The following is a 22,332-nucleotide window of genomic DNA, read 5'->3' as shown; positions in this document are numbered from 1 at the left end:
ATAATTACTGTGAAGCTGTTTTTTTTAATATTTATCATGTGATATTGCATAGATGAGCCTCCTCCACCGGGCTTGCAGGGTGCCATGCAGCTGACCTTCAGGAAGCTGGGTTTTGACTACTATCCCGTCCACAGACCTGGTGAGTGTGATGTATGGCTCTCTCACCATATTTAAACTGCAGTTAACCCCCGAGGCTCTGCACTGCACCCACTGAAACCACAGCATTCATTCAGGACTAACTGTTAGGAGGATTACTATTCAAGCAGACTAATGGCCTGGGAGAGCGTGCCCAGTGCCATTATTCTTTGTGGAATTCCTGAAGTGCAGAATGTAGAAGAGCAGAGTCGCCCCTGGAGCTGATTATAGTCAACAAAACAAGGCCTGGAAAAAGAAAGCTTTTATTTAGGTTTTATGGTTGATCAAGAAGTGAAACATGTTCATATTTACACAGTATTTATATACAACCACACAGTGTATGCACAAATGTATGAATACTGGCTTTGAGGTATTCAAACTCTGTAGCTTTGCCACATTTTAGTGTGTAAAAGACTTAAATTTAAACAAATTCAAGAGGTTGCATTCTTATTATTGTAACTAGATACAAGGAGTACCCACATATTGAATCAGAGCTCCCTTTTCTTTATTTGTAACATTTTGACCAACGACAGGTCTTCCTCCTACTCCTCGTATCTAGTTAATTTGTTTTTGTATCCAGCACCCTACCCCACTGAGGTTTTGTGGATGTGCACACGACTACTTTGTTTCATCCTAATTAATTTGCCATCAATTTCCACATGATGCACCATGAGAACAAAGGAAAGACCTTACAAATTTACAGAAATATCTCACTTACTCAGTATGCATTTAGAGTTTTAAGCTTTGCAGTTTTAATTTTGTCACCTGACCTTTTTGGTTTTCTTCAGAGGCAATCTTTGTTGTATTTACCTTTTTTGTTTGTTTGTTTTTCTTTTCTTTTATCCCTAATTTCAATTTTTAAAATACTTTTAAGCCTACAATCAGAATCAGATTATATACAAGGAATTTCTCTGGGTGTTTTTGTGGTGTGTGGCACAAAATTAAGAAATCTTAAGAAGAAGAAAAATGGAAAGTATAAAATATATTCTGGTGAGAGGAGCAGCTACAGATTCAATTTTAAATATTGAATAGAAGAGATTGAGATTATTGTACAGGATACATTATTTATAATAATAGTAATACAAGTCGGTTGATGAAACATGCCATGTACGACCGTAGATCACCGTGGGGGGGTATGGTGGGGGGGGTAGAGTCTGTGTCAGTGGGGAGTGAGGTTTTGGTCTTTACAGACCTCAGCCTCTTGCTGGAGGGGAGCATTTCAAAAAGTTCATGTCCGGGGTGGGAGGGGTCAGCCATGATCTTTCCTGCTCGCCTCGGTGTCCTGGAGGCGTGCAGGCCCAGGAGGGACAGCAGATTGCAGCCAATCAGCACAGTGGATGATGCGCTGCAGTCTGCTTTTGTCCTTGACAGTCGCAGCAGCATACCAGATGGTGATGGAGGAGGAGAGGATGGACTCAGTGATGGAGGTGTAGAAGTGCACCATCATTGACTTTGGCAAGTTGAACTTCAGCTGCCGCAGGAAATACAAGTTTTTTTTGGGGGGACGGGGATGATGATGGATGTCTTGAAGCAGGGTGGTACGTGGCATGTCTCCAGTGAGGTGTTAAAAATGTCTGTGAACACCGGAGACAGCTGGTCAGCACAGCGCTTCAGGGTGGAGGGAGAGACAGACACAGACAATGATTGCTAGATTGTAAGTGCTTTTTTATACTGCTCTTATACAGCTGATGGATGTCGACACTGGGAACGCCACAGTGGAGCCATGGAGGCTCAGGCCCAGTGGGCTGGAAAACTGCTGCAGGAGTACCAGAGGAGAGCAGAGGCTTCTGGGTTCCCTGGGCCACATACCGAGGGGCCAAACAAGGACTGCCCTGCAAAGACAGTTCAAGGTATGAATGCAGAATTAATGTAAAGTTCTGTCTTGTTGTAAGATTTTTTTTTCTTTCCAGATTTTTAAACAAAGATGAAATTCTATAGATGCGGTAAAGCAAAAAAATTCAATCTTGAAATTGGAAATAGTAGTTTGCGACAACAATTGCAACGCGTGGTCAACTTACTAGCTTATACGAATCAACATATGACTCAGGAACAGTAACATTTTTATGATAAGAAAGACACAAATCCTAATCTGTAAAACATCAGTGTCACGATCTAACAATGAAGCAGACTCGCTCATGCAGAAGAATGTAATTTTATCTTTTTACAAATGGTTTCCTCTCCCTTGTTAATACTTTAGATGGACAGTCTAGTCCCAAGTCAAGCACCTCTGACAAAGAGCAAACATCCAGCAGGAACTCTTTGACAGCTCCTTCAGGGTCATCACTGAAGAGGCTGCGATCGAGCTGTGTGGTGGTCAGGATGGATGACGTGGACATTCACCAGGCAAGCTTTAATCATCAACTGATTTGATTTACCTGCTCTAACAGAAGCCTGAAGTCTTCAATAAATGGAGGGAGGGACTTCTGTTCCTCAGTGGAAGCAGTCAGGCAGGAAGTCTACAATTTTAGCACTGACAAAACATTGCAAGTTTTGTACTATTTTATAATCAGCGTAGTTAATAGAGATTGTTTTTAATATAGAGGACAACTCCTGTTCCATAATCTCTTAAAGAAATGACACACAAAATGATGTTACCACCAGCTCCCTAATGTGGACTGCATGCATGACATGACTGTTTGCAGTTGTTACAGTGGAAAAGACAATTATAGACACTGAAGAGTGCTTGTGTAAAGAAAAGTTGCTACTTTTCGTTGATTAAAGGTTTTCTGTGACAACAGTGTGCCTAAAAATACTTTTTACACTGAATATAGGTACAGATGAGTCTTCATTCAAAAAGATGGAAATCATGACTTAATCACAACGTTACTGACCACAGGCATTATTATCAAGATGGACCCTAAGTGACAAACACGGTTATTTTTAAAGGTATACTATGCAGGATTTGTCAGTTGGTGTTTGTAAACACACAGCAGTCAAAGTTGGCCCCTCCTCCTGAGTGAGTGAGAGAGAGAGAGCAGCGGTGATTGAGTGAGCTAGAGAATGAATGAAGAGAGTGAGCGGTATAGTATACCTAAAGAGTTAAAAATCATGTAAATTATTTGCTCTTTTTCAAAAACACTTGCAGTTAGCTCAAACAGGAAAAAGGCGTGTCAGATTAGCAGCCTTGGAGGCATCTGCTTGACAGGCTTTACAGAAGGAACAAAAGTCTCTTTCAGACCAGCCATCTGATATATTTCATATCAGATGGCCGGTCGATATACTGATGTGATGACGTGTAAATTGTTTGGCATCAAACTGCCCCAAGGCTAACTGTAGCAAAAGAGGATATACAATATACTTCTGTCATAATCGCTGTGCTCAAAACCACAGACTTGTTCTGTAGAAAGTAAAAGTTGGTTTTACTTTTTGTATGTTTAAGCAAAATGATTCCTGAAGTCAGTGAAATAACTCATTATGCCTTTCATCTTAGACTGAGAACCCCCTGCTATTTCTAATCACGCTGTCTCTGGTTCTACATTTTCACTTTGGACATGTCACACTTTTCATCCTAAACAAATGAAGAACCTTTTCAGTGTTATTTTAAGTTTAAGATACTTGTAGTTCCTCTTTCAAAAGAACAAGAGACACCCATTGGAAATTATGTTCATTCCTGGGTCTCCCCCTTCATTTTGTGGCAGGAAGTCTTGATGTTGATGATGACTCAGACAGCACACTCAACTTTTGTTGAGTAATTGAGTCCATTTATTTTGCTTTATGTAGTGTCCCAAACAGTTAAATGACACACTGAATTATATTTACATCATTGTCCTTACCTCTTCGCTTCCACATTCAGGTGTCTACAAGGGGCCGTCAAAACAAGAAGACCCAGTCTTTGTTGTCATGTAACCGTAAAACTCTGCGTTTGCCAGACAACGTACCAGCTGTTCATCTGCAGTTTACTGAATACTACTTTCCTGACAACCCCAGTTTATCAGGTATCATGCAGCTGTATTTAACTTTGTTTTTTTTGTTATCTTTTTGTTTATTATTCAAGATGAGGTTCGTAAGAGGAATGTATATCCGGTTTACTCATATATTGTGCTTTAAGGTTTGTATAACAGTCTTGTTAGATTTAAACCTAACTTACTAGCAACCTCATACATAATATTTTTAATTTCCTGTAAAACTGGAATTTTTTTTTTTGGTTGTTGTTATTATAAACCAGCCTGTAATTTCTTGTATCAGCGTCTCTTGCCTTTTTTCTTTCTTCCAGTGCCCACCTCAAACCTGTATGCCCAGGTAAACGGCCTACAGCTGTGTGTGGACCCAGCCAGTGTGTTATGGATCAATCTGTTCTCCAGGGGTCTTCTGCACACTCTGGACCAGGTCAAAGCTTTCTACCATTTGCAAGACAGCAGCAAGGCTGAAGAGCACGTAGAGATTCGTATGGATGCATCTCAGCTCAAGGTGAATACACAACTTTTTTTTACATGTTAATGGTGTATTTGTGTAGCCCATTCACTCTCTCATCAGCATGTTGCAATCTATACAAAATTATGAAAATTTCTGTTTTTTATTACTTTCTATAGCTTATAATTCCCTTGGATTCTTCCATATTGGACCATCCGGAGCGTCCACAGTCCCTCTCTGTTACTGTACCCCAGATGGTTCTCAGCAACACACGTCACTGCCCTCATGGCTCCAGAGCTGACCTCAACAGTACCTATGACAAGTTTACCAGCTGCTCATTCTTCCAGCCCACACCACCTTGCCCATACCCCAGAGACCAGAGTGCCTTCTGCCCGATTCCCTCCACCTTCCTCCAGTACGCTCAAGAGACGGAGCCTCAACCTCTGGACAGAAAGCGCCTACGGTCCCAGGACGTCTGGTCTCTCAGCCTGTCCCGTGTGACCCTAGGTTTTGATGGAGCTCGGCGACTCCCTAAAGGCAGAACCCAACCTTTTGTTGAGCCCTTTGCCATGTCTGTGTGGCTGTGCCAGCCCTCTGCCTTTAAATGTGGTTCATTGTCTTCCCCCTCTGACCCCAGCAGAGCCCACCAGCCCTCTTCACAGCAGGAGCCTCAGCAAGAAGACACTACGCTTGCCTCTGTCCACTTCCTGGCCCACGCCATCACCCCAGTGAAGATGTGGCTCAACCACTACCAGTATGTTGCCCTGCTGAGGATGAAGGATGCCCTGGCTCGGTTGGGGGCAGAGTTGGGCCGGGATGTACGAGATGTTAAGGAGGCTCATGGCCAGAAGGCAAAACCTGCCACAGTTTGTCTTGCCCTTCTGGTGGACTCAATGGAACTGGGTCTCCTGTTGCCCCCAGTCTGCACAGAGCCAGAGGAAGAGGTCCCCCACACCCCAGAGACAGACAGCCCCAGCATAACAGACTCTGACATCTCCCCCACTCACCACACTGCAGATATGGAGGACAGCGGGTTAGAAAACGGCATCTCCTCCATCAATACAGTTGTCACTGCGTTTGATCAAGATGAACAAGATGGGGTAGTGGAGGAGGCATGTGAGGCCGTGGAGGAGGGGTTGGAGGGAGATGGTCTGACAGCACAGGAGGACACCCCTGTCCTCTCACCTCAGCTTTCACCTGGTCACTCCCCAGCCCTCTCCCGTGAACCATCCAACTTCAGCCTGGAGGGAGAGCTGTCGAGCGCCATTAACGTCACCAAGGATGTGACCAAAGACGCCATTAGTGCCTCGTTGGACTTGACCAAAGGGGCGTTTTCAATAACAAAAGACGCCTTCAGCATGCTGAGTCGTGGCTCAGGGATGAGCAAATTGTTCAGTGCACAGGCAAAGTAAGTGTTTATTGATCCCCGTGGGGAAATTGATCCTCTGCATTTGACCCATCTTATACACACAATAGGAGCATTGGGCAGCGCTTAGGGACCAACTCCAGCTCTGCTAGTGCTCTCCTGCTGGGCTGTTGGCAACATGCTGTGCACCACATGCTTTTACTGGCTGTCCCTTAACAGCTCTGTTTGTGTGTGTGTGTGTGTATGTGTGTGTGCATTCATAGGGAACAGGTCCAACGTTCAGAAGAGTTCTCCCCCTCTCTGGCTGCCAGCCTGCGGCACCAGTCCATGAAGCAATCACCTTCCCAGCATTCCTTTGACAGTGCTATCTTGGATGGCAGCCTGCCTGATGAAAATCTCTCAGTGGACAGTGATGCCAGCGACAATTTTGTTGTTATCATGGATTCAGGTGCTTAAAATACTTCCAAGTTTCCAAAGTAATTTCTCTGAATAACAAAGGTGACATCTGCTGTAATTCGGTATCTTGTTTCCAGAGTCAGGTATGGAGTCCATGCGTCTCAACAGCAATCTTGCGGGCAGCCGAGGCAGCCCAGCCCCAGGGACAGACGGAGGTTCATCAGCTGACCTCAGCAGCTCCCTGTCCCAAAGTACCGAGGACGTGTCTCAGGATGTGGTGGGTTAATATGCTCAAGTAACTTTTGTCTTTTATGGGTAGATTGAATTTGTCAGTGGAGTTACATCATTTTTCTCTCGACGTATAATTAAAATCTTGTCCTCAATAATTCTAACGATAAATGTACAGTGGTTTGAATATGACCTGCTGTTTATTGTGATTATCTTGTGTTGTGCTGTTGTTACAGTCCTCAGTATTGTTGCTGATCGTGAGGGGAACAGCCTGTACCGTGGAAGTAAAGGGAGAAGACCAAATTGTAGCTGTAGAAGCCCAGAATCTGAGCCCTGTACAAATGGGCAATGTCAGGGTATCTGACCTGCTGGCTGGTCTCATACAAGGTAACCTGGATTACACCAAACTCTTGGAAAAATAATTTCACACATTTCACACACAGTGCCACAGCTCTAATCATGTGAAGCACTGTTTTTGTAATTGTCGGTTTGCTAATGATATTATAGGAAAGTCTATATTTAGATTAGTTTGTGTTGTGGATAGGCTTAAGAAAAAGGGCAAAAGAAATGTTAATAAATTCTGGTCTAATGGTCTCCATAGTCATCTTGAAGTTCAGTTAAGTTTACCCATGTGTTAACATAATGATCTCTGTACAATCTTAAAACACAAGTAAGAAATAGCCCAGATGTCGTCATAAAATATTGACTGATGTTAATCTCAGCAGTCAAAAGAAAACAAATCATCACATGCTTCGAGGATTAGCCCCAGTGATGGTGCAGAGAGTTGGACAGTGTAGTGACAACAATGGGATAAGCACTTTATGCATTATCTCTTATGTTATATATGTAAAATGCCCTGAAACGTGAATAAAATAACTACATGTATACTTATTACAGTGTCCCATTAACCTGAGTGAATAACTTAATATATATAACACAACTAAGAGTCTGTAGCCATGTTAGCAGCTCTGTGAGGCTGGACTTTCACAGCGGTGCTTTGAGCTAAATGTGAAATTAAATTTTAAGCTGACAATGATGCTAAAATGAAAAGTAAAAGGATCACCAAAGTTATTACAATTTATCCTGAGGGGGACATGAATATCTGTACCAAATTTAATGCCAATTCTTGCAGTAGTCGAGACATTTCCCTTAAAACCAAAAATGTGAACCTCATGGTGACGTGAGAAGAAAAGTCAGGGGATCAACAAAGTCATTAGGATTCATCTTCTGGAAGCCATGAATGTCTGTCCCAAATGTTGTGCCAATTCATCAAGAAGATGTTGAGATATTTCACAGGATAAGTGAAAACTAGTAAAAAAATAGTTGCCATCCACAGAAAAAAAGAGTCTCATTTAATCATAGAAGGAAAAGCATGCGGGGATCATTTTCAGTATAAAGTACCCACATGACTTACAAATGTACCTTCTCCTTTGTTTTTGCAGCTCCAGGTGGGCCGGTCCAGAAGCAGGACAGGCAGGGTAGCAGGGGCTCTCCGGCAGTGCTCATGCGAGCAGAAATGGGTCCATCTGCAGCCCGACACTCTGCTATGGCTGAGTCTTTGGGCTTCCTGGATATGAAAGTACAAGACTGCCAGGCAGAGCTGTTAGCCTCCACGGTAGCAAACATTGGGCCTTTTCTGGAAGATGAATTCAGTGTTGATGGTCAGCCAATGAAGTTACACATGAGCAACGTCACTATTACTATGAAGGTGGGTTGATGATACTGTCTGGATGACTGGAACAATATGAAGTAAAGGTCTACATTTGGTATCAACGCAGTTTGGATTTGCTCATTATAAGATGTTAGAAAATGCATTTTACATGATCATGATTTTAGATTAAAAACTTGACACATGGATTGGATGTAAGCTTCTTTATCCCACAAATCTGACTTTTGAGGAAATTGAAATATTGTAGACCTTGACTTTTGGACAGACTGTAATCTGGGTAGCCAGTGTTGAGGTATGTGGTTAATTATCAGCATCCCTTCTTGTGTTTTTTTTTTTTTAGGATGATAGCCCCAAAATCTACCCTACAGCTCCTCAACCTGTCCCATCCACATTCGTTGTAGACCAGCTGCTTCTCGAGCGCAGTGACGATGGCATCATGAGGCTCAAAGGTGGGCGTGAAAAAAAAAAAAAAAAAGAAGTTTTGTGTGTACAGTCAACCAGCAGGTTCATAAACTGTGAAACCACAAATCCTCAAGCTTACAGCATGAACTGTCACAACTTTACAGAAAGATGAACAGAAAGTGATCTTCACTCTTTCATTTCTGATTGCAGCTGAAGGTACAGACCCTAAAGCCTCAGCAGGTGTTCCTGTGGCTGAACCAGACAACCCAAACAGTTCCTGCTCTGTTCAACAGCAGAGAGAGGTAGGACAGACCTAGTACAACCATATACTTACCAACCATATACTTAAGCTGAAGGATATAAATGTGTCTGCAGCCTATTTCTAGGATTTTAGAAACACTGAAGTTATGAATTCTATATTTGGCTTTTTGGGATGTTTTGAAGAATGTTTTTTCTTTTTTTGCCTGGTTTGGTTGGAAAAATTCAGTGGAGTTACAGTTCAATCATTTCCAGACACATTTCACTTGAATGTTTTTTATATACAGTACCAGTCAAAAGTTTGGACACACTTTGTCATTCAAGTGAATGGGAAAGTGTGTCCAGACTTTTTACTGGTACTGTAAACATTACAGAACATTGACATAAAAAATGGAAACAAAGAAATTAGGCCCCTTAAAACAATGTTGATGATGAAATATTATGGAGTGTGTTCAGTTCATCTCATTTTATTTATCAAATTGTGCATCTATGACCATTTTCTTTCAGTCACACCAAAAAAAACCCATGATTGTGTAAGTAATGTAGTCAGTGATTATTATCTTGTAGACTGTTTACTCATCCAAATTTCCCCCAAAATTGAAAGTTAGTCATAGTTTCAGGTTGAAAACCTTTCACATCCTCCAAACTACTGAGGAACTCGGCAGTAGAGCTATGGCTTTGTCTGTTGGGGATCCACAAAACAGAAGGACCTCTTTGTTTAGTTTGTTAGTCATCATCAGTTAGTTTGTCATCAGTCAAGTGTTAAATCAAGATAATGCTTGCAAACAAATTTAGTAGCCATCAAAATAATATATTAACCATGAGGCTATGTATAGCTCTGTATTATAATACTATAACAGGGCTTAAAGTCTTTTGTTTTCTTATATTTTAATTGCTGGGCTGAAGATTAAAAACCGAGCTGAATTAATCAGTCAGTCTTGAACACAGGTGTAATACTGGTATCCTGCTACTTTTCAGCTCTAAGATAGACAAGGCAGAGATTTGTTTAAGTAAACAGGATTGTATAATGGTTTTGTAATCACGCCTGTTGCCGTCAGTCAGAATCTGATACCCACGCACTTGGTGTGTAGCACCTAGCCAAAGCATGCAGCATTAGCTGTAGCTGGAACTAACCACTCCAATAATCTTGCCGTTTTACAGAGACAAACCCTGGAGTCCAAGCTCTCTGATGCCCAGGTCGCCCTCACCCACGCCCTCAGTGACAGAGATCGCCTCCTTCTGGAGGTCAGGAAGTATGACCCCACGTTTACTCTCTGAGCCATTCTGTCTTCGACCTCTGAACCTCTCACTCCTCCTGCTGAGGAACAGCGACGGGATGTGTCAGGCTGAATGTCACCAACCAGCAAGACTCATTCAAAACATGTCCGGACAACGGACGTGTTTGGAAAAGAAGATGAATCCAAGTTGTGGCTTTGGATCACTTCCTACTTGCTATAACTGTTGATTAGATTACAAAAGAGCCCCTACAACAATTACTAAAAGGGGAACCTGATAAACTAACTTATAGGTACATTACTGGTACGACTTTTATCTGGCAGTCTAGATATCCTTCACTACTGTACTAAACACAAATTATTCATGTTATTTCTCATCCAAATCAGTGTGTACGGTAAAGTCATTGTGTGGTTTCAGTGTTTGTCACAAAGCATGCAAGGGTAAATATCATTAAGCTTTAATTCTCTCCAGTTAATTGTTTGTGTTACAGAAATGTCACGTTGAGCACATGCCAAAACCTCCTTTTCACATGCACTGACACTGCCAGACAGCTGCTAGTCCATCAGTTGCTCGTAAAAAATGCAAACAAAAAAAACAAAACAAAACCCAACTTCCTGTCAAGCATGCTTTGTGAAGAGTGCTAATTTACACTTAGCACATTTACAAATAGACAGTCATAAAGCTAAATAGACTTAGTAATGTAGATTACCTCTGTTAGGTGTAAAATACAATTGATCCATGTGTTTCTTTTCATTTAAAAGTATTATACAACTATTATCAGCTGTTACTTGTTAATATGTGTTGTGAAATGTAGGGAAAACAATGCACTTTTTTTTTTTTTAAAAAAAGCAGAGCTATACTGCTTTTATAGAGAGACGGATGCCTCTCAACGTCCACCTCGGTTGCTTCATCACCGGGGTCGGAACGGTTACACACTCTTAGCAAGTTCTCACCATTCTCAAAAAGCGGGTTGAATCATTCCCCAGTATTTAATTATTCTTTGAGTTGTGAAATGTTGATCATGATTCTTTTGTACTGTGAAACAATGCGCTCTGCGGTTGAATGTCCATTCAAGACGACACGCCTTTCGACCTCTCCCGGCGGCTCCGACCGGAGAGCAGGTCGCACTGTAGCTTCAGTGTTGTAATTGGGTTAGTGTTTTTACTCTTAACTCTCTGGTCTAAAGAGGTTTGAGATTATAGCTGCTGCCAGAGTTGTAATACTTGATCTCCTTAAAACTTTGTTTTGTAGCTTGCCAGGAAACAACTCAGAGTAGTGTTATTATTATTACCTCTGTACTCAGACATCATAAAGTTCATTCTTGATGTTTTATTTATTTGCATTTGTCAAAACATGTTTTTTTTTTTTGTTAGGCCTGAGTTACTATACAGTGTACTGAAGCCATATCAATCAAAGACAAATGACATTTTAAAAAGTTGTGGTACTGACAATGCATGTGCACACAGTGTGTCATGTCAATTACCAAATTCACTACGGAAAAAAAACAACCCTATATTTTTCAGTATATTCAATCCTGATCTGCTGCAGGTTTTATCTATCAGGCCAGTTGCCAATCTAAATTTTTTGTCACTTTCTGTTTTTCCAAGCACAAATCTGTTACATGTATGGATTCAAACAGTGATGGGTTTGTTCATCAAAAAGACAATAACAGTGTAACATTCATGTTTATGAATGCTTTCTCTGTCAGCTGTGTTTTATTAACAAATGTTCTGTTGTTTAATCTGCGGTTTAGCATTTTGCCTTTTGGAGGTACGCTTATCCATTTTTGTGGTTGCAAAACTGATAAAGCTACTAACCTTTCATTTCCATTCACCATTTTCTCAGCGTACACGGGTGACCTCTGGTGGCTGTGACCTGCCAGAGCACTTCCCCATTCAGAGTATTTATTTTTTTCTTTCTTTTTTTTTTAAATCTTTGGTTGCCTTGCAAGCTATGAATGATAGATTTGCATTCTTGTGGAGGAATGTAAAATATTTAAGCAATAGAAAGACAGCTTTGGTTTAACCAAAAAACACGACAACGAACGGTAACACTACACATTTTTGATGTGGAATTCTATTATTATTTGGATGACTAATATCAAAAACAAATGATTCACCTGTCCATCAGGTTTCTATGTTTTCCCCTCAACTGCATGCGCACTCAACTCATCCTCAATCTGTCAGTGTAATAAAGCAGAGAGATACTGCCCTTTAACCTCAGTATCACTTATAGTTGTGATCTTTTTCTCAGCTTTTTGATGTTTATGTAGACAAAAAAAAAATACAGTGGTACGAAACTGAACATCCCATGCTGGATGCAACATGTAGCTGTTACGTTTGTCTGGTCTCCATCCACGGTCGGGCCTCAGTGTTAAGTAGCATCTCTATTCTGCGGACAAACTGGTGCTCTGAGTTTCATCTGCTCATGATCTGTCAGACTAGACTTCCTTTGCACTCCAGAGCAGGCCAGGGTTTCCATAGCAGCACTTAACCCAGTGTGCCATGCAGGGAGGAGGATTGACAAGAGAGTGAAGCATGACTCACTTCAAGGTGTGTGTTGTTCTCTCTCTCTCTCTCTCTAGATGCATGTGCTGGAATGATACTGTAAAGTCTATGCCTTGTGGATTACTTGCACTTGTGTGGTAAATTCACTGGAAATTGCACTTGTTTTAATGTAAATCACTTCAAAGGATTGCAGATGAGTCCCTGTTGAAATCTTCCTAAGTGACGCAAATGTTGAAGACCCTGTGGACAGTATTTTTTCAGTTGTGTAGAATAACATTCAATTTTGTATTGTCTTTATCACTTCATTGAGACTAATATAAACTTGGTTCTGTGAACCAAAGCTAGTATGTGGGAAAATATTTTAAAAGTGAAAGAATAAATGAGTAATTGCTGAACACATTTCAGTTGTGCCTTTAAGTTTTCATAGAGAATGCATGTTTCCATGTTGGGGGAAAAAAAAAATATTGCATCCACATTTTTGTTCTTATAAAACATTCAGAAGTGTAAGTCTGTAAGTCTCACTACAACTAGTATACTAGAGTGATCCATAGTTTGTTTGACTTTAACCTCAATAAAAAAAATCCACATATTTCCAAATAAATTTGAATGTTTTTTTTTTAACTTTAGACTTGTGAGCAGAACTAAATCAATTGAAATGAGCTAAATGATGAGTCCAGCTTTGCCTGTAACAATTTTCCTGTAAATCTGGAAAAAACCATGCCTAATATACCTTCACAAAAAGAGATAAGACCATCATATGGAATGAATAATGTCAAACAGTTGAGTCAAATACTCACACTAGGGATTTTATTACTTGTAAATCGATCCAAACATTTTTGAAATGTCATCTTGGAATCTATGTGTGCTTGTATGGCTACAAAAAAAATGAAGGGCACAATTTTGTAATTTAAATCAGCATCTCAGAATTCTACCCCCCAAAATAGTCAGGTTCTTTTAAAAAAAAAGCAAGAACAAAACATCTCCAAAGTATAAAACTTACTGTATTTACAACCATAATACATGAGTATAATTTCACACCATTTGCACTGTATGTTGCATCAAACATTTAACTTGACAAGTACATGTGAATGGTGGGTCTACTTGTAACTGCAACAGAGTGGATTTTATTTCACTGCCATGTTAAGTCCTTCATCGTGTCTGTATTGATGATTCTTCAATACTGCAGTCATTGATCTTGATCTCAGGTCACTTAGTAGAGAACAGTCAGTGCCTAGTTGGCTGCAATATGGTTACAGTTGCTTCATGACCAAGTATTCCACATGATGGCACCACTTCTCTATCGCACTCTGTCTACCGTTCCTATACAAGGCACAGATGTCTCAGTGAAAGAGAATGTGCTTGTGCTTGGTGTTGGGAATCTGATCTCGGCTCTTCAGCCTCCTCACCGCTTCCCTCATATGCTTTGGCTGAAGCGGTGGTGTATCTCCCCACTTCTCACAAACATCCAATGCTGTAAAGGACAAAGACCAACTAATTTAATACATGATACTGTAGGGAGAGGGAGGAAAATAAAAAGTCTGTTTATTCATACGTTTCAGTTTATTTGGTCTTAACACTCTGTTTTGTAAGTCTGCCACTTACCTTCCTCAACTATTTCCCCAGCAAAAACCTTAGAAATACCAGACATGGCGATCACAACATTCTGGGACACTGATGATCCTGTTATGGACTGGATCAGCTAGAAAATTTAAAAAAAAAAAAAAAAAAAAGGATATGAAGCTGATAAAATAGTTTGAGATTCTAAAACACTCTGTCAATGCTCATAAACCACTTACCCTCTTAATAGCAGCCTTAGGGAAGGCAGAACGTCTGTACATTTCATATCGATTCAGCTGCTCTTCAGAGAAGGAGGACACCAAAACCCTTTAAAACACAGGAGGAACAAGGGATGATGGTGATGTTTAACAAGATGAGATTTTCTGAAATTGAACAATCTTCTGTTTGGTTAAAAATGTCAATCTTACTGCATCTTCTGTATTTCATCCTCATCAACCTTGTGGCGCTTTTCCTTTTTCTTCTCTGGTTCCACCTTCAGTCTTTTGGCAGCAGGTTGGCCTGAAGTTCCTTCTTCTTCATCTTCTCCAGGTGCTGGGTCCTTCACAGTGGGAGACAAATTTGTTCAGATACACAAAAAAATAACGAGATGCCCATGGTGTACACAGATTGTGTGAACATCCACAAAACCTCAGTGGGTTAGGTGCTGGAGACAAATATTAAACACATTGCAATGCAGCTGCGATGCTTGGTTGATTAATTGATTAGCTGATTGACAGAAAATTAATCACAAACTCTTTTAATAATTGACTCATTATTTTGACTAATTTTTAAAGAAAAAAATACCAAATTCTCTGATTCCAGCTTCGTAAATGTTAATATTTTTTGATTTCTTTAGTCTGCTATGAAAGTAAACTGAATATCTTTGGGTTGTGGACTCTTGGTCGGGGCAAAACAAGACATTTTAGGTTGCATCTTGGGCTTTGGGAAACAGTGATCGACATTTGACACCATTTTCTGGCATTTTTAAGACCAAATAACAAATCGATTGATCGAGAAAATAATCGACTGATGAACCAATAATGAAAACAATCATTAGTTTCAGCCATAAATTGCGATACAACAACCTGCACACTAGAATCACAGCTCCCTTTAACTTTGTTAGCAATGTTTTGACCAATTTAAGGGTTTCCTGCTTGGTAAATGGACTAAAATTATTAATCAATGGTAAAAAAAAAAATAGATGCCAATTAATTTTCTGTGGCTCTATCATTTCAGCTCTCAAGCAAGTGTGATTTTGCAGTAAATATAAGGAGAACGTAGGACTGATCCTTTAACTTGAGTTTCCTTTATAAGTTAGTTCATCAACTCACAGATTTAACCTCCTGTTTGGGCTGATCTTCAGAAGACGACTCTTTGGACTCGTCTGTAGGTTTTGCTGTTACAGGTACATCTTGAGTTTCTTCTGATGTCGGGTGCTCCTCATCAGCAGAGGTTATTCTCTCAGGGGTGTCCTCAGGTTTGATCCGTGCAGGGTCTGCCATTACCACTCAGTCCCAATCACACTGTCTGAAAGCTTCGGATTCTGCAAACATCAAACATAAGTTGACGTTACCGTATCAGCTTTAGCTTCTAGCAACAGCTAAAATGTGGCGCTAACGCTACATGACAAACTATTTTTGTACCATCTGTACACAGTATAGCGGTATTTACACGTTTTAAAAATATCCGAGTCCACGTTAAAGGTAACTTTTGGATGAAAATATGAATACAACATGCACCTACCTTCTCTGCAGCCAGACGTCAACAAAACAGCAACAATAGCCAAGCTAACGATCGTTTAGCAGTTAGCTAATTGGAAAAGTAGCTAGCACATGACGCACTTGTATTGTTTCTTTTCATACATCAATAAACGCTTCGATTAACTTACTTATTGTGAATTTAATTTAAGCAACTCGCTACCCTAAGAGCAAAGATAGCACCAAAATGCTAAAGGTTTCTCACCTGATAGCATAAAACGCGAATTTCCGTTTCCTGTTTTGTACGAACTTTATTAACACTGCTCGGTGGAAAGACACAGCAATACTTAGATAGTTATTGCTCTAATACACATTTGTATTAAATAAGGCGTTTATTGTGTATTTTCATAACTGTTAGAAACAACTTTTTAACGCTAAAAGTAAGTGATCTAATGTAATTTTTAAGTCACAAGCCACAAACTGTCAAAACAGTCAGTTAAGTCAGTTTGTTTCAAACATTCTTGTTTTTACTGTTTGCTGTGACATGATAATATCTTGTTATGAATTCTTCTTGTTCACACCCACTGAGGAATTTTGATATTATTTAGCTAATTTCATATAAAAGCTCCCTAGTTATGCTGAAAAGTCTTAGCTAGTTGTTACATTTGGTACCTGTATAATTTTTTAGAGTAATATCAAGTCACAAGTGTGTGTTGATAATCAGCTATCAATGTAGTTGAATGACTGCCAACACTAAATAACACTTGGTTTATGTTATGTAATAAACTCTGGGCACTAAATGTGGTAGCAGAGCAGATATGTAAAGGACCAGTGTGTAGGATTTAGTGGCATTTAACTCCAAAAACACTAAAGGCCCTCTCTAGAACCAGTGTTTGGTTTGTCTGCTCTGGGCTGCTATAGAAACATAGTGGTGCAACATGGTGGGCTCCCTGGAAGGGGACCCGCTCCCTATGTAGATATAAAGGGCTCATTCTAAGGTCACGGAAACACAACAATTCTTATTTTCAAGTGATTATACGCTAATTGAATCATACTTATGAATATTATATCTATTTATACCAATACATCCCCCTAATCTTACACACTGGTCCTTTAAAACGCTGCAGGGGTATAATCTGCCTCTGTTCCTCAAGGCTGAAGACTTTTCTGTTTGCTTCTGCATGTTATTAAATCAAATTTGAGGCTTTTGATTAAACTGCACTGATTCACTGTAAGTTTTATTCTCCTGTTGTACCTTGTCTTATTCTATTTTTATCTTATTTTTATTTAAAATTCTCTTCTCTTAAATCTTAAATAACTCTTCTTAATTGTATTTAAATGTCTCTCTCTAATGTGTTTCTTTTACATTTTGTCTTGATGCCTTTTATTTTTTATATAAAGCACTTTGAATTTCCTTGTTGTTGAAATGTGTCATACAAATAAACTTGGCATGACTCTGTGTTTTAGGCACCATCTTGCTTATGCCCATCCACCCCTTGTCTCCAGCAGCCAGGGCGGGGGTGCTAGAGGTCGTGTGTATGTGTGTGTGTCTGAAGGGTTTCAGATTGGAGATGCAGAAAGAAAAAAGGCAGTTTTGAGGAAGTGACGGACGGCGTTCAGGGGACTGGTCAGAGGAAGTTTGCTCGGTGCTGGTGCGGTGCTGCTGAACGAAACTTTTCCCCCTTTTAGCACCGGTGACACCGTGGATCGGGACGGACGGATCCAGCGGCTGGGGGAGCATTTGTTTCCTTTCTTCCCTAGCAGTTCTGAGGAATAACTTGGAGATTGGGAGAGAAAAAGGGGAGATCGTAGAGGAATTTCACTCCCGCAACCAACCCACCCCCCTTCCCCCTTACCCCCCTTTCCTTCTCTTCCCCGCGTCTCCTCCGATTTTCTCTGGGATCCGCGATGGGGAAGGAGCAGGAGCTTCTCGAAGCGGCTCGCACGGGAAACCTGGCCGCAGTGGAGAAGCTTTTATCCGGGAAGCGACAGTCCGCTGGCGCCGGCAGCGGATCGTCTGGGACCGGGGGAAGCGGCAACAGCGGCGGCCACGCCGCCTCCTCTCATCCGCTCTCCAGTCTGCTCAGGTAGGCTCTTGGAAAGGGAAGAGGAGGCGGATAGGACTGAATGGGAGGCAAACCCGGGCCAGCCAGCAGAGTGATCCCTGTCAAATATTGTCTGATCATTTATTGTTATAGTTTATAGTATAGTGTTGTAAATATTCTTGGCTAGTTACACAGAGTAATGCTTTTTTTTACACTGCCAAACAAACACAGCCGCGTAGGAGCAGTGGCACGCTTCTTTGTTAGCTCCCAGCTCTGTGTCCCTGCCAGCTGTATACACTGTAATGTGCATAAACGGCCTGGTTAGGTGTATTATGCAACTAAGCTACTGAAATCTGCAACAAGATGGTCTTTTTAAAAACTGGTACAGATGCATTATTAATTGCTTACATAAAGTCTAGACCTGAACACTCAGTGGTGAAGGAGGAGCAGAAAGCCAGTTGTCAGAGCCAGACTCTCATTTTCAAGTAGTATCATTGTATTGTGTTTAGACATCTTTTTTTTTTTGGTTTTCATTAGTATCCGTGGTCACAGGGGGAAGTTCCCCTGTGAGGTACACATTTGATGTGGTTTTTCACATCCATAGAAGATCTACCATATGAGAACGGTGAGGTTTACCTGCTCTGTTGTGGTTTTTGTCAAGGCACAGAACGATTTTTCCTCACTGGTGAAATGTTCTCATTCGTCCCTCCTGTTTTGTTTATGAGGTCTGATTTAGAGATAAGAAAGAAAACAATCGATATAGCCTACAGTACCTGTCATCCATGCACACATGCAATCTGTAGACAGTCTGCCTGGAGATTCTCAGATTAAAATGCCTGATTTGGAGTGCTGGCGTACAGAAGAAGAGATATTTTCCTTAAATAGAAGATATTGGTAAAGCCTTTGGTAATGTGCCTGAATCCCTAGTCCTGTTTTTAATAATGTAAAATTGCATCAAATTCCTCCCTGTATCATGAAAAGACAGCTGGGTTGCACCAAGTTTGGATGTACCGTCCCTCTAACTTTTTGCAGATGAGGGCTGCAGGGTGATATTAAATAACAGGGTGAAATATAATAGATCTGATAAGTTTTGAGTTTCATTTTGTCATGCAGATATTATCTGAATTATAGGCTTACCGCCACAGCATTGTTGAATTATCCTGGGGTGAAACATATTGTTCTGGATCCTTATAATGCAGTTTCATAATGTTACCATAGCTGAGAGAGCCATTGTGCTATAAATGCAATATTATGACCTTCCAAGAAAGAGGAGACCAGCCTTGTTGTTCAGGAAGAGCGTACTCCTTAAGGCTACATAGGCTTCTATATGACTGCCTATAGATAAAGATGAACTTCGAGATAAAACTTCTGGCCAGCTGTCGTGCTGCATGTCAAAAGGCTCGCTTCTCTGCACCATTATTTTAATGCCGAGCACATGCAGGTGAACTTGTATCAATAAGAACATAATATTGCTCCTCTGGGAGTCCAGTGCCAACCACCTTCATCTGAGGGAGAAGTGTTTCAGCGAATCTGGAGGTGATGCATCACTGTGTTACTTAGTCCAGACTGCACAGTGTACTCAAGGTAATTACATTAAACCCTTCTAATCGGAAATCCAATTCAGAGATGTCATGTAGTCAAGGCTGACTCCGTCTCTCCCTCCTCACAAATCTGTGAGCAAACTGAAGAGCCCATTGTGTGTCATGTACTCTGACTTAAGCAATCGATGCTTGGCAAGGGTAGCTCTGGGAAATTATTGGCTAGACTTTGTCGGAAATGTCAAGACATAAAAAGCCTGTTGCGTGTGGACACCTGAGCTTATGTGACAGGCTCTTAGAATATAACAAGTCACACGATTATTGACCGGGGTTAAGCTCGGGGAATTGTCGCTATTGTGTGTGACATTTGATTTAGTTTGCATAACTGAAATGTCAATACGTTTAAGGTGAATTACTACAGTGGCACTGGCTGTGGGTTGGTGTGATTTGTTTTTTTTCCCCCTCTTAACCTGCATTGCTCAGGTGACTTATTCATCATCCATTGTTAGAAAGTGTAGGCCTGTAATCCTGTCAGATGAGGTTTGATCTTTAGCAAATTGATTGGCTCTAATGTCAGAAAGAGTAGGAAGGGTTGCGTGTTTATTTTAACTCTTGCTACACTCTAGTTTATTATAAGGACATTAACATCCACATTGGTTTGTAGCCTAAATAGTCATTTAATTAGATTTGTTTAGTCTGCTGCTGTTCTACCACGGTGAAAGGCTTTATGGACAGGATACAGTAAATAATAACTACCTGTTTATTATATTGACTAAATATGTATCGGCTGTGTAGATGAATTATCTAACCTAATTGGCGTCATTATTATTCTCTGAAGGTGTGTTGTGTGTGTTTTCCAGTAGATTTTTGGCGTTCCTGCCCTGGAATGGGGCGCATGTCAAGACCTGCAGTGTTTTTGTAACCAGGCAGTTGTACAGCTCTGCTCTGCGGAATGTCTGCTTTCCCAGGAGGCTGCATCCCAGTGGTTGCCATGGGATAGACACTGACCCCGGCATGTTTAACACAGCCGCCGCCCCAAACATTTGTTCCGTGGTGCTCCATTAACACCAAAATGAGCTGGGCAGGGCTTTCCCCCAAGTAGTAAGGTCACGGTGTAACCTTTGTTGCACCACCGTGAAGTGGTGGTTGGAGTTTGACTGATGAAGAAGTACACTTGTGATGAGTTGATTCTTGAATTATTTAGTCCATGTCGTGGCATAGTTCTGCTGTGTTTTCCCTCTATGCCATAGTTTTTTTTGCTTGGGCCCCATGACCTGTTTTGATCCCAGAGATCTACAGGAAGAGCTCTTCACTAGCACTTCCTGGCCCAGGTTGTCCAAACACAGGCAGCTGCTGTGGTTAGACCAGAGGTAAGACAAGTCCCTGGCAGGGAAAGTGCCTGCCCACTGAGGGGAAATTAACAGAGGAATGCATGGAGTGCTGGACAGACGCTCTGAGAGCTTAGCCAGATGAGGGCTCGTCTCCCAGCTTCACAGCCATGTTCTTTGTCCCACTGACAAAGCGTAGAATGACGGCTTTTCATATTCATATAAGTCCCTAAGGACCATTCGGGGGCTTTTCTATACTTTTTAGTCACACAAAGAAAATTGAGCTGTAATTTGGATAGAACCGGACCACCTATTTAGAGCATCATTTAGGCTGCTTCCCTGTTGCTGTGGGCTAACGCAAGTGTGTCTTTTGCTGATAAACATAAGCTTAAGATAATCACAAAGGCCTCTTGAAATATATTTACTCATGTTTTTCCTTTCCGTTAATACTAGCGAGGAAAGCTTTTCTATCACTGTGATGACTCGGTTAGCATTTTAAGAGGGCTGGGCACTACTCCAGATCATTCCATCTCATTACATCCACAATTTCTGGCTCATTCCAAGCAGACCCATGCTGTCAGACTGGTGTCAGCAGAGAAAATATCTGCAGCATAAGAAGTAGCACATACTGTCCTTTTTTAAAAACAGACTTTCCCCCTTACCTTCTCTGTTAGTAGGATCTGTGTGCATGCAGAATTCACTGAGTGTGAAGGTGCACTGTAGGGCTTTTGTGGTGTTTTCTGCAGATGACAGGATCTCAGTGGGAATCTGACAGCCTCGGAGCTCAGCCGTGTGTCATAGTAGCTATCAAAGTTCACGCAAACTTTCTCACTGCCCGCTGTTTGTGCAGGCGGACGGCGTTAACAAGGCGGTTTCTATTGCTTTGACAGTACTGGAATGCATCATTCACTCTGAGGTGAACTGAGAGCTGGGCAAACAGCAGGACTAGCAGTCACATTTCATCAATTGCTGACCTCTGAACTGAAAGAAACTGTAGCTGGTTCAACCCAGGAGGGAGCAGTGGTAGCTGGGAAATCTAACACCACCATGTTAGCATTCCAGGAGCATCTGAGTTTGGAATGCTCTGCGCGTTATGTTTACGGCCCATGTTTGTGTAGTCTAAGAAAGCAGGCAGGAAGGCGCTCTGTAGCGGTGATGCATTCCACATACGTGTATGTTGAGGGAGCAGAAACTGACAAATAATATAACGTCTTTTCTATGCAGTGTGCAGCCATCTTTACTAAAACCAAATGGTGGTGGGCTAAAAATAGCTTTCATCCAACTGGGTCAGGGGTTTCTTGATTAGTTTGCAGAAGAAAAGGCTGCCTAGGAGTTTTTTAAGGATGCCAAGCAACAATAGTGACAACAATGATTTTAATAGCACTTTTCACAACATTACAAATTGCTCGATAATTAGTTGTCATGTTTCTAGAAAACACACTGTAATTTATTATCTTCAGCTTTATGTGCTTCCTGTAATAGAAGAAAACGTTTCTTATATATGAGAAGGGCCGGAACAGACAGACACATTCACTGGATCCTATATGTGCTTGTTTATGTGAACTCTCTTTCAACTCACTCTCCGAAAACCTTATAATAACAAACGGACAAATGGAAATG

General features: G+C 41.1%; 3 protein-coding genes across 14 annotated transcripts in view; 2 read left to right on the top strand and 1 right to left on the bottom strand.

Annotated features, from left to right (window-relative positions):
* The window catches only part of bltp3a (bridge-like lipid transfer protein family member 3A), a 40,299-nt gene extending 27,151 nt beyond the window's left edge, over nucleotides 1-13,148 (top strand). For both annotated transcript variants that reach the window (XM_067592798.1, XM_067592797.1), the window contains exons 9-21: nucleotides 53-139; nucleotides 1,821-1,985; nucleotides 2,333-2,478; nucleotides 3,929-4,070; nucleotides 4,349-4,542; nucleotides 4,665-5,893; nucleotides 6,115-6,299; nucleotides 6,385-6,524; nucleotides 6,712-6,862; nucleotides 7,918-8,183; nucleotides 8,485-8,593; nucleotides 8,757-8,848; nucleotides 9,966-13,148. In XM_067592798.1, the coding sequence (XP_067448899.1) occupies nucleotides 53-139; nucleotides 1,821-1,985; nucleotides 2,333-2,478; nucleotides 3,929-4,070; nucleotides 4,349-4,542; nucleotides 4,665-5,893; nucleotides 6,115-6,299; nucleotides 6,385-6,524; nucleotides 6,712-6,862; nucleotides 7,918-8,183; nucleotides 8,485-8,593; nucleotides 8,757-8,848; nucleotides 9,966-10,082 (3,023 nt within the window). In that variant the 3' untranslated portion in view covers nucleotides 10,083-13,148. The remainder of the gene's footprint in view (nucleotides 1-52; nucleotides 140-1,820; nucleotides 1,986-2,332; nucleotides 2,479-3,928; nucleotides 4,071-4,348; nucleotides 4,543-4,664; nucleotides 5,894-6,114; nucleotides 6,300-6,384; nucleotides 6,525-6,711; nucleotides 6,863-7,917; nucleotides 8,184-8,484; nucleotides 8,594-8,756; nucleotides 8,849-9,965) is intronic.
* A 380-nt stretch (nucleotides 13,149-13,528) lies between these two features.
* taf11 (TAF11 RNA polymerase II, TATA box binding protein (TBP)-associated factor) lies at nucleotides 13,529-17,679 on the bottom strand. Of its 3 annotated transcripts, none has more exons than XM_067592817.1 (6): nucleotides 17,658-17,679; nucleotides 15,436-15,647; nucleotides 14,533-14,663; nucleotides 14,344-14,431; nucleotides 14,150-14,246; nucleotides 13,529-14,018 (listed from the first exon to the last, which is right to left on the bottom strand). In XM_067592817.1, the coding sequence occupies exons 2-6, from the start codon at nucleotides 15,604-15,606 to the stop codon at nucleotides 13,888-13,890; spliced, it is 618 nt and encodes a 205-aa protein (XP_067448918.1). In that variant the 5' UTR covers nucleotides 15,607-15,647; nucleotides 17,658-17,679; the 3' UTR covers nucleotides 13,529-13,887. The 3 variants fall into 3 exon arrangements, with proteins under 3 accessions (XP_067448918.1, XP_067448917.1, XP_067448915.1); XM_067592816.1 differs by lacking the exon at nucleotides 17,658-17,679 and adding an exon at nucleotides 16,067-16,164; XM_067592814.1 differs by lacking the exon at nucleotides 17,658-17,679 and adding an exon at nucleotides 15,848-16,060.
* The window catches only part of LOC137184797 (ankyrin repeat and SAM domain-containing protein 1A-like), a 65,490-nt gene continuing 60,281 nt past the window's right edge, over nucleotides 17,124-22,332 (top strand). For 3 of the 9 annotated variants that reach the window (XM_067592804.1, XM_067592800.1, XM_067592803.1), the window contains exon 1: nucleotides 17,126-17,888. In XM_067592804.1, the coding sequence (XP_067448905.1) occupies nucleotides 17,710-17,888 (179 nt within the window). In that variant the 5' untranslated portion in view covers nucleotides 17,126-17,709. Of the gene's footprint in view, nucleotides 17,889-22,332 lie in introns of all 9 variants that reach the window. The other 6 variants (XM_067592801.1, XM_067592799.1, XM_067592802.1 and 3 more) reach the window with 5 other exon arrangements.

Source organism: Thunnus thynnus, chromosome 6 (genome assembly GCF_963924715.1).
Source record: "Thunnus thynnus chromosome 6, fThuThy2.1, whole genome shotgun sequence".
Classification (NCBI taxonomy): domain Eukaryota; kingdom Metazoa; phylum Chordata; class Actinopteri; order Scombriformes; family Scombridae; genus Thunnus; species Thunnus thynnus.
The sequence above is the reverse complement of the archived record's forward strand: the minus strand, read 5'-3'. Positions and strand labels throughout refer to the sequence as shown.